Source organism: Arachis duranensis, chromosome 1 (assembly GCF_000817695.3).
Source record: "Arachis duranensis cultivar V14167 chromosome 1, aradu.V14167.gnm2.J7QH, whole genome shotgun sequence".
NCBI lineage: Eukaryota > Viridiplantae > Streptophyta > Magnoliopsida > Fabales > Fabaceae > Arachis > Arachis duranensis.
In genome coordinates this window covers 621,615-633,923 of record NC_029772.3, presented here as the reverse complement: position 1 = coordinate 633,923, position 12,309 = coordinate 621,615, and the positions used below count along the sequence as shown (strand labels likewise).

Here is a 12,309-nt window from a genome sequence, read left to right as displayed (position 1 = left end):
GTCGGTATCTCGTGATGGAAATAACATGGTAGGATAATCTCGCAGGTTTTTTCCATTATTGTTCAAGCTCAATATCAATCAAAGTTAGTTCCTTCAATTCTTCATCATTGAAAACCATATCTGAAATGTTGACAAAGTAAAAATATTATTTAGTATTGGAGATGAAAACATATGGTAGATAAAAGAAATAACAGGGAAACATGTTGCCAACATTTGAAACATGTCAAATTTAATTGAAAGGTTAGTCGTTACAATCTTTTTCTTACCATATAAGCCAAACATTACTCTATGATCATGCAAAATTCCATCACTTAATAGCATGGTTGTTTTTTCCCAGACAGCTTCGGGTCACACAATTGAATTAGATCACAATAGAGTCACAAACAACCTTCTCAAATAATGACCTGACCCCCAATGACTTGTTTCTTGAATGGTATCAATATATTCTCTATCGTCATCAAGCAAACCGTGTGCATACCATGCATCTCAAAATGATGAGTAGATAACGCCATTGTAAGTTCGGATATCTGCATAGCTTGTTGGTCCTTGTACAATATTAAGCAACAATCTTAAATAATATAGCTCACTGGATGATGGTGGAATGTAGATCATCCTTCCAATCACTTGATGAGTTTTCCTGGGTTGCCAAGCTCGAGGTGAGGATTTCCAAACAAGCTAGGAACGTTGACTCTTTAATAGTCACCTTTGCAACAGCTTCAACTAATGATTCATTATCTGTAAACAGAACAGGTTGTTGATCTGGAAGATGAAGCTGATTATCACAAAGCATTACTTTCCCTTCAGAACCTATTAATCCTCTATTTGAAGGTGGTGTTAGACCATTATATAACATGAAGGGTTGGTTTTGTGGTTCACCTTAATTGAATCTTTGAAAGTGGTGTCTCAAAACTTGCTTCTTGTACATACATTCCATCCCGTGTAATATTTATTTATAACTTATGACTTAAGAAACTATTGAGAAGAATCAGGTGGTTATATAATTATGAAGCGAATGCTTTACTTGGTAATTCATAAGTTGCTATGAAACGATGATAATAAAAGAAGAAAGGTTTTGTGTGTTGCATTATGATACATCTAGTTTGTTTCTTTACTTATAAGCAAAGAAGATAATTGTTGCCATATTGAACTTAGCCCGAGATAAATATGCTTATTTGAAGAGTTCATCGTTTAACATTCATGGTTCCAAAGCCATTGTTTATTCACTCATTTGTCACTTTGATCATTTGATGCTTAACCCCTAACTAAGCTCATGAATATAATTAGCTTTTGAAGGTAATTTTGAATAAAAACATAAGCCTTTCACCGTTAAAACTAACTAATATATACTGTTAGAGTTTATCCCCTTATAAAAGGAGTCTACTAACTATTAGACTAATGGTATAGTGTTACAAAAGATGGAGGGAGATTAGTCAAGCTATATTAGAAGTGATAAACTCATGGGTGAAAGTCTATACAGACAAAGGGAACATTAGAACTATTAGTCAACATCCTATGATATTACACTCTGGTCATATTTGTCATACATGTATAATGTCTTATACATGCTTGTGCATATTTATCATATCAGCTTCTGCAATTGAAGGTTAGTAAATATTACACTCTGGTCATTATTACTAACTAGAATGAGACCCGTGCAATGTGCGGGACGGTAAATTAATGATAGTATATAATAAATATTAAAAATTGTTATGTTTTGTAGAAATAAATTAAATATGTGTAAATTAAAAGGTGTTTTATTTTAAATAATTTGTAGTACAAAAGATTTGGATGTTGGAGTTATACAAAGTAACATTTTTATTTGGTGGTTTGATTTTTACATTTGTTTTAGTTGATGGACTTAGTCATCTTATGTGGCGCTCGTCCTCCTTTTTTTGTTGGTTGTTAGAGTTACTGCTTTCTTCTTTTTGTCGTAGGTTTTTGTGAAGACATGTTTTTTATGAATTATTGAGTTTGATGCACTTTCTATTGTGTTATTTGGTTTCATCTTTGTATGTATGTTCTTCTTTCGAAGATGTATCTTGAATTTATATGATTTTCTTTCTCCTTAATCTCTTGATAGGGTGGTCCTTCAATATCGTTATTTTTCTGAAATGTCATTAGATTTGAAGCAGTTGTGCCCAAAAAGTTTTTTGCGTCGCCATCAAATAGTACAAAAATTATTGTAACACCTTGATCTGAAACCTTTAATTGAATTCTGAACCTAAAATAAGTATTGGGTTAGCAACTAATAATTTGATAGATGAGATTATGAAAAATATATAGAGTTACCTTATTGTTGGATATTGTGGTGTTTGATTACATGTGCCACAAATGTAGTTGTTTCTTTTTCTTATATGATTTCTTCTGGCACTTTTTACATTTAACATGGTTTCATCCTAATTTGTCATCAATTTCGTTTATAGTTACTAAAATTGTGAAGATCTTTTCCTATTCTAATATTCAATTTATGTTATCATTAGGTATATGATATTTGAGTAAGTATGAATGTATGATACATGTTGTGATTTTTTTTATGTCATACATGATCATCAGATTCTCATTGCATGACCATTAGATCTTGGATAGTTATTCGATTTCTAATTGTTCTGCTTTGAAAGAATGATGCTCTATTGAGTAAGTTTGAAATGTACAATTCGAAAATAAATTTTTTTGCTAAATTTGATATTATGTGAAGGAATAGTGATTTTTTGTCATACCTGATCATCAGATTCTCATTGCATGACCATTAGATCTTGGATAGTTATTCGATTTCTAATTGTTCTGCCCTGAAAGAATGATACTCTATTGAGTAAGTTTGAAATGTGCAATTCGAAAATAAATTTTTTGTGCTAAATTTAATGTTATGTGAAAGAATAGTGATAAGAGACTTATATATGTAGTTTAAATGGTATGGAATTTAAATACTTATAACGTAAAATTTATTATGATTAATAATATTATTATGACATTTATAATATGGATATTTATTACCTTTAGTGAGTTATTTATAAAATTAATAAATTAATTGTTGCGGTTATAAATTTATTGTATTGTTTATAATGGTAAGATATAATAAATATAGGAATATGAATTCAATGTATTTGTAGGTTACAAATTTATTGGATTCTATTTTTTAGTTTTTTATTTGTATATTTTATTTTTTTTTGTTGATTTGGAAATAATAGTTGATTTGGCAAAAATTGAGTGGTTGATTCTAAAGTTGTGCCAAGTAAGTAATATTGCTGACATGACATTAGTAAGAGGAAAGAAATGTCTCAAAAGTAATGTGATGTATGCTTATGTATCTATTTTTATATATTAAGAATAAATGGGATAAATAAAATCTTCTTTAATAGTTTCATATTTTACCATCATTAAAATTTTAACAATATCACTTGAGATTTTTAGTCTGATTTTGCTTAAATAATTAGTCTTAAGGGAAGGGTCAGGTTTGGATAAGATTGTATGATATGCTATTTTTTTTCTCTGTAGGAGTTGATAGCATAGCATGCTGTGCTGATTCAAACTATAAAGTCCATTGACCAACCTAGATTACAAAACAGATTATACTTTCTTACATTATCCAAATTCACAGTTATTTTGAAACCAAAGGAGTAACATTTACCAGATCCAATGTCAAAGATTCATTTATAAGAGAAGGGGAGTATAAGCAAATACAGAATTCTATGAGAGATCATCAATAGTAGATTACCAATTCATTGACATAACTGGATCCAAAACAACAAAAACAGTAGAAAATAATCAGAATAACAAAATACCATGTGAGGGATGACCTGAAAGAACTTGGAGAAGCGCAAGGGAGATGGCTAAGGAGGTTGCTTTGCTGCTCCATTAAAAGCAAGGTTCTGAAAACCGGTTTGGACCGGCCGATCGAACCGGTCGAACCGTGAACCGTTGCTAAAAACGAATCGGTTAGATGTTAAAACCGCTGATTTTAAAAACCATGATTAAACCGTCGAACCAGTAAGGAACCGGTCGGTTGAACCGAACCGTGACTCGACCGGTTTTTTAAATTAGGAAGCAAATGCCGTCGTTTGCAACCTCCAACCCTAACCTAACTCCACTACTCCAGCCCTAACCCAACCCCAAACTCCAGAACCCTCGCTCTGCCTCTCTCACACTCAGTCCATAGCTCTTCTCATCGAGGTCCTGGTCCTCCGTCACTTCCTTCCAGCCACCGCCTGCTAATGCCGCCGTCGGAACTTCCAACTTCAAACAGCCACCACCTTCTCCCTCACTTCCCCTCTATCACGCAGCGGCCATCGCAACCTTCCTAACCCTCCATCACGCTACTCCCTTGCGAACGTGGAAGCCTCCATCGCGCAACCACGGTCCCGCCGGCGCCAGCTCTGTTCCACTGTAGCCACTGTCCCGTTCCAAAGCCTGTTCGAAGTTGCTCCTTGTCTCGGTCTCTCCCTCTTGCATACTCTGTTTAAGGCTTCTAGCTTCTAGGTATTTTTTTTAAACTATAATTGAATAATTTTTTATAATTATTGTTAGTTAAGTTCTGTTCAAGCCAGTTCGAAGGTTGCTGTGAACTATGATTTTTCTGTGAATTGAACTGTGAACTTTGTTGAATAATTGTTGAATAATCATTGTTAGTTAAGCTATGAACTTTGTTGTTGTTACTTGTTGCTGGGTTAAAAAAAGTACTTCGAAAAATTGAGGGAAAAAAGCTTTTTTTGCATCAAACCCTCCCCTAAATTTGGTTTTTTATGCTCTGTTCAAAAATTATTGAATGATTATTGAATATTTTGTGTTTTTGTTGAATGATTATTTGATTCTTGATTAGCACCGAATGCTCTGCTGTGTTTGAGTACTATTTTTGAATGAAAATTTCTGTACTGTGTGATTTTTTTGGGTAATCAACATGTTAGAAATAAACTTGCTGTTTAATAATATTTCTTCCATTGTAAATCTCGGTAGTTTCAATAGGAAGCAGATATAAAAAGCAGACCTTTCAAGTTTGTGCGAGTTGCTGTCCATGTCCTGGTAAATCGATTGCAAGTTAATGTTATATTGTTATTTCCTTTAGTTTTAATGCTGGATTTTGAAACTAACCCTAATTTCTTGCTTCTCAGGAACCAAAAATAAAAAATCAAAGAAATAAAAAAGAAGCAGGTATTATCAATTAAATTCAATTCTGAGTATTATTGGTTGGACAATTATGAGAATATTATTACTGTTTGTGAGTTGAAAACTTTAGATTTAATTGATTTTTTTTGTGTTTGTGTATGCACTTTTTGTATCTTTTTCTTCACAGTTTTTCTTTTTTTAGTTTGGTTTAGTTTGTTGGATCAACATGTATTTGGTTTCATACTTTCATTAATAAGTTCTTAATATGTATTTTTATTTTTGGTCAGCAGTTTTGTTATTACTTTTTTTGTTATTCTGTATGGTAGGTAGATCATATTTTCAACTAAAATTACTACCAGGGTTATGTCCATGGGAAAGAAGTTACTTACTTCATATCAAGCATGGATTCAAGCCATTGGTTTAAGACAATCTTTCGATTAAGAAAATCAAAACAAAGCAGATCAAAGAAATCAAAGGTACAGCACACTTTCTTTGTGTCAATTTTACCTTCATTAATAACTCATTATAGTCCAGGATTTCATTGTATGAGAGTCAAAATGATTATGTAAAACTATGTAGTACCACTATGTAGAGAGATTTGAAGTTCATGTATGTCTTACTACCAAAAAGGCCGATACAAATGTAGTACCACTATGTAGTATCACTTTATTTATTTATATTTTATTTATTATTTTATTATAAAACAGTTTTTACAGTTCAACCACGATTCAACCGGTTGAACCTATAAACCAATAAACCAGTAGTTAGAGCAGTTTGATGACCAGTTTAATTTTCAGAACCTTGATTAAAAGCATTGGTTACCATTGTCACAATCTCTCAAGTTCAAACCCTAAACCAATTTCCAAACGGTTGGCTGCCATTGCCATTGTCATTCTTACAAGCCATTGTTGTCAATCACTCTTCATTATTATCATGATAATTTTCTTTTTTATTAACATGAACAATTTTTTTCAAATTCTTTTCATATTATGTTCTTGATAATTAATTTTTTTTAAGATGAATTCTATGGTGTCTTTTATTGTGGTGTCTAAATTGACTAATTTACTTTTATAAGTATAAAATAAAATGTATAAAATAAAAATAAAATATTTAAAATTTATTAAATATTATTTCTTTACCTTTTTTAGTAAGTTAAGCACCATGTCTTAAACACTATAACATTCACCTTTTTCTAATTATAACCGACATGCAAACCAATTACTAATCTTAAAACCTTTAATTGTACAATGAATTATTACACAAATTGAGGTCAACTTTAAATAACCCAACCAAATATATGTGCATTACAATAAATAATAAATTATTTCTAACTAAACACACATTACCATGTACAATATCATGATAAATTGATAATCATAGAGCGGAAACTATAGTTAAATACGAATTATTTTCAAATAATCAAAACCTTCGAAATTCTAATGTCTCGCAACTATCATCCAATGAGTTAGGAGTGTACATGATCCGGACCGGTCCAAAAATCCAGCCCAATTTCAAATATTTTAGGGGCTAATTTAGTGTGATTTTATCGGGTTTAAGGTCGGGTAAGGGTCTCAAAAATAGACCCTATCATTATTTCGGGTCGGGTCCGAGCCATAACTCGGACCATTCGAACTCAACCCGGTGATCCGGTCATCATACACAATTAATATTTTGTGTTATTAGTAATGGATAATGGCTATTCTTATGTGAAATTTAAATATTGTAAATCTTAATATTTTGTGTTATTAGTCATTATAAGATTATAAGTTAATGTTTTATGTTTAAAATGCATAAGACTTTAGACTAATGCATAATATTGTGTTATTTGTATTGATTTAAATATTTGGTGTTATTAGACAATATTAGTATTAATTATAGTTATGCTTTAATTTTAGAGAATGGTTGGTTCTTGTTAAATTTTTTTAAGTGAATTTTACTATACGAATTGTAAAATAATGGTTAGAGATTAAGTGATTTTTACATGCTAAAGTCTCGGTTTTCACCCGATCCAAAGATGTGTAGGTTTTATCGAGTTTAAAATCGTATTAAGGTCTAAAAATTAGGCTCAATCTATATTTCGTATCGAGTCTAGATTAAGTCAAACTCGATGCGACCCGGCCATGTACACCCCTACAACGAGTGAAAATTGAATTTTACTGTAACGACAAAAGTGGAAATTTTGATAACACGACCATTGTTGGAGAGTGGAACACTCGAGTGATGATGCCAAAGGCCTTTCTTTTTCTCCACGTTCCTTCCTTTTATTTTTTTTTCACACGTCACGTCACGTCTCATGAGTTGGCTTCGCTGTCCAATGCAATGCATGCCAAACCCAACAATTTGTTCATTCCAATTGAAGAGTAGGCTCAATGATTTGTCAATTGCTGGTTGGAAAGACAGCATAAATGCATAATGTAATCTTTGACAATAGTCCTTTATCTGTTTGTTTATTTATCGTTTTTGGTGTTGACAATTGGCCTTTATGAAACAATACTTAGTAGGTGAGGCCCAACCATGATGATAACTTTCACTCATAAGAAATAAATATATGTGTATGGTTTTCGTTATAATAGTTACGTAGAAACGTATAGACGTATAGTTATATCGTATTTTTTTTAGAAGTACATCAATTACAGAAAAAGCCAAAAGATGCAGTCTTGAAGCTTCGGTTACTCACGTTGGTTGAGCGTTGAGGTGCCCAATTAAATTAATTACAAACTTACATAGTGCCAATAATTTTAAGAAAACAATAAAATAAATAAACTAACTGTTACTCAGAAAAGAAATCATTTGAACTTATGATACATGATACGGATACAGAACACAACGACACACAAATTTTAAAATCTTACATGACACGGAAACACGCATATATATAAAATATAAAGTATCTTTTAGATAAATTGTAATGATATTTTGATATTTTATTGATATTAAAATATAAATTAAAATTTTTAATTATTTTTAATATCTTATTTTAATTATATCAAGTATTTAAAATATTTTTTATTTTAATAAATAATAATATATACAATATCTAAATTTATTTTAAGAATATATGTTAAGAATAAGACTGGATACGCGGACACGTGATGGTATTTAGGTGTGTACAGGCGTGTCCGGAGAAGAATTTTTTATTTTTTATCAAGACACAGTTAAACACAGCAGACACGATAACTCAGCGAAGTGTCCGTGCTTCATAGGTTTGAACCAATTATCCAAAAGTTATACATCGTCAATAATACTAAATAATTCCAATCATTTGAACCAATTATCCAACAGTTATAAATCCAATAATATATTAATTAATTATCTGATTGAGAAAGACATAAGAGAGACATGCAATTAGGCATTATATATGACTTAACTATTGACTTTTTATTATTCCATAAAAAGCATATTAGAATATTTGAATTTTGAAGGATCCAAAATGAGACTAGACTTAATTTCCTACCATTACACTAGCATTTCCTACCCGCAACAAACTAGCATTTTCCACCATTATACTGAAGGATTAAAGAATTGATTTCCAATATTACCAAACAGTTGGACAATGTCTACCAACAATCAGCAGCCACAATAAGCTCATTCTGGATCTAATTCTATAATATAACCTATCAGTCAAATTCAATGTTTCAATTCTTATACTTAGCACAAATATAAGCCCAACAAAGAAAGCACCAAAATGGATGATCCGAAACAATAGCATAAAATGTACAATACCCTTTTTATAAAAGTTGAGTATGCAATAGATTAGCACAAATAATGAAATATACGACCAACAAAGAAAGCACCAAAATTGATGATCTGTAACTATAGCATAAAATTAACACTACCCTTTTTACAAAAGTTGAGTATGCAACAGAAGAAAAGTTTTTAAACAATAGAGATTCTACCCATAAAATATTGCTTCAAACAACACCATGGCTCCCCAATATGTAACAAATCTGATAAGGCCAACTCTACAAGAAGATAAAAAAACGGGGACAGAAAAATGAAAAATCTAAGCAACATGAAACATAAATCAAGAAATCCACCTGCTTGCCTCGTCTGACTTTGACGCAGAGATGAATATCTGTCCATTTTGACAGATCATACAAATGATCACATTCATTCTTCCAGCTGCCGCTCCCGGTTAGGATCTTCAAATAAATGATGTTTCAGGTCCAGTTTCAGTTTCCAGAATCTGATAAAGTCACTGCCAACTTATGTCTCATACCCTTCTTCAACAGTTGGAAGACTATCTTCCCTGATAAATGCCGGGTTAAGAAACTTAGCCACAAAAGCCCACAATTTATACACATCTTCAAAGTTGGTTAAAAAGCCCAGTGAAGCTGTCACAACTTCAAGCCTTACAAAGCTGCCTTTTCCATCCCGCCGACCATTCTCCATCGGCCTGCAAAGAGATGTATCTTCAAGATTCAGGGATACCCGCTGCTGTCTTGAGCCATCAAGGATCCTTATATGACTGAGAAAACCAATACCAAGAGAGATCCCTTCATTCTCAGCAAGCTTTTGGACAATCTCTGGATTGATCAGCCCCTTGCTTCTGTCTCTGACATTGAAAGCCACAGCTGCGCCCCTCTCATATTTTATTTTAGGGCCATAGATGTGGACAAGATTCACTTTTTCATCCCCATCAGAAACAGGTAACTTCAGCTGCAATAAGGAGGTCACAAGCCAATTTATCAAAAACCTAAGCCTGGATGTAGTTTTGTTGAGACCAAGCATATTTACATGATCTATATGCCGGCATACTATCTCTGGTTCCCTCCTGCCCCAACCCTCCTCATCACCATATTCTCCATCACTTGTGACAGCCTCTTCATCATCTATGCTAGCTGCAGATATGTCCCCTGGCTCTAGGGTCTGGTTTAGGTACTCTTTACGATTATCCTCCATGCTAAATGACACTCTTCTTCCCCTGCTGGTGTGTTCATTCTCTTCCAAACCAAAAAACCTGCCACCACCATATCGATTCCCTTCCCTCCTACCCAATAACCTGAATTCACCTTCAGTTTCCCTTCTTATGGCACTTTCTTTAACATCACAACATATTTCAGAGGTAGAGCTGTTCTCTAAGCTTTGATGTTGATTGAGCCAGGATCCTTTCAAAGCAACAGATCCATTTTGCGCTGCTTCACTGGTTCCAGGTTCTTCCAATATTCCATTGGCTTCTAAATGATCTGATGAATTACCATTTCTAGAATAGTGATTAGACTCATCCTGCTCTTCTTCCGGAACTTCTTTGACCCGGTCTAGCTCTTGTGACATTAGGACAGCAGCATCAAATGACAATACATGGCGATCATCATGAAGACCTAGATTTACATCTCTGTCATCATACATAGGACTTCCATATTTCTTGGATGTTGGTTTTGGAGAATGTTGCTTCTGGGCCTTCCTCCCATTAAACCACATGGATGGTAAGGGAGAAGACATCCTCGGTTTATTTAAATGACCAACACCATCAGACCCGACTGGACTCTGACCCAAATCAATCCAAAATGAATTTTCCGATGACTCATCCTCACTGAAGACAGGACTCTTCATCACCTCCCCAACAGATATGCTTTCAGTCTCTTCAAATATAGTGCTAGTTCCATCTCTTTCTGAGCTGTCTTGATCCATTTCATTCTCAAATACATCTCTGACCTGAGCAGACGTAAACGCACCAGAAAAGGCAGGTAATTGAGAGCCCTGACGAGTTTCAGAAGTCTTATCACCAGCAGCAATGACTTCCTCATCCTCAATACCAGCCAATCCATCCAATCCATCAACTGAATCACCCAAATATATTGGAAATTCAGGAGTAATCTTAACCATTCCAGAGCCAGTACTCCCAGACTGATTCTGGAGGCTTGCCATAACTGATTTCTTGATCAGAAGACATCCAAAACCTGTTGGATCATACCCAAACACCCTGTAAAATGATGTAACTATAAAATCTGGCCGGAATAGGGACAACCCAAGTGAATCCATGTCCTTAGGCCCCAATGATCCAGCATCAAGCAAGACATGCCAGTTGTTCTGCTGTGCCAAGGCCATCCACTGGTACGAATACTTAGCACCAGTTACTCTGGACTGAACTGGGAACACAAACAGACCGGTAGCTGAATCCTTCTTCCTCTTCTTTTTGCTGGAAATCTGTTTTCTCAAATCGGTGGAGCAGAGTTTGAGGGTTGGCCATTTAAACCATGCACTACATACTTTGGCACCTTTCTCCCTGGCACACTGAGCCATCCAAGCAACCGACTGGCTCTCATGGTCGAACATGGTCAACAATTTCTTGTTTGTATGGAAAGGGTATGATTCAGCCAGCAATTTAAAAGCTGACCCTCTACTAACAGTAAAAACAAGGCCATATTCATTCTCAGGAATATTCAGATAATCCATGATTCTAACCTTTATATCATGTTCAACTGTTCCTTTGTCAGCACCACCATAAAGTGCATGGTTACTCAAATTTGCAGTTATCTCAGACAAGCTAAATGTAGAAGAGTCCCAGTAGTGAATAGTCTGTACAAAAGAGAACAGACCAAAGCCACAGTAATCAAGGCACACCTTAGGTGCCAAATGTGAATACTCATCAGACCTCAACTGATCAACTTTCTCTGATGACGAGTACTTGGGGTACATAGTGAGGAACTTCGAAAATGCCTCTTGTAAGGTGGGAATTTCCTCCTCGGACTCATAAGTGCGATCAGTGGCAAGGGCAGTGGCACGAAGGAACTCCCGCTGGGCGTGCAGCCTGGCAAGGGAACGGGATCTCCCAAAGCTTTCATCCTGGTTGGCAACAGTCTCTGGCTCTATGTCTTGAGATTTGAAGAGTGAACCATCTTCACAAGCTTCTTCAAGAGCTTCCCTAAGCTTGTTCTCTTGCAGCTTCCGAAGCATTGATGGGTTCCTCCTTATCTCGACCACGGAATCATCATCTTTCCTCCTGCTCTTCTTGTCCAAGAGCAGAGAAGCACAGTGGGAAATGGGCTTCCATAGTGAGAGATGCATGATACCTTCCACTGCTCTCAAAAATCAATTTCAGATGAGAGAACCAGGAAGCTTGAATTGAGTCACTTGAACGAACACAACACAGACAAGAAGTAAAGTTTCAGCCCATCAACCTGTAACAAATTGAGCTAAAACTCCCTAATTCCACGAAGACCACAACCCTGCATTTCCCCAACGATCGAAATCCTGAAAGGTGTGATTTTT

The 12,309-nt window shown here is 34.5% G+C and overlaps 1 protein-coding gene and 1 long non-coding RNA gene across 3 annotated transcripts in view; one reads left to right on the top strand and one right to left on the bottom strand.

Annotated features, from left to right (window-relative positions):
• LOC107460464 (uncharacterized) overlaps positions 1–12,309 on the bottom strand; it is a 46,564-nt gene that overhangs the window by 33,479 nt on the left and 776 nt on the right. Inside the window, exon 2 of one of the 2 annotated variants that reach the window (XR_008007048.1) lies at positions 9,135–12,291. Coding sequence is in view for 1 of the 2 variants with exons in the window: in XM_016079140.3 (XP_015934626.1) it covers positions 9,304–12,105 (2,802 nt within the window). In the remaining variant the exon portion in view is untranslated. Of the gene's footprint in view, positions 1–8,896; positions 12,292–12,309 lie in introns of those variants that run through there. The other variant, XM_016079140.3, reaches the window with a different exon arrangement.
• LOC107488912 (uncharacterized) lies at positions 4,081–5,376 on the top strand. The gene is made up of 3 exons (XR_002364930.2): positions 4,081–4,473; positions 4,948–5,013; positions 5,103–5,376. It is a non-coding gene; the product is annotated as an uncharacterized LOC107488912 (long non-coding RNA).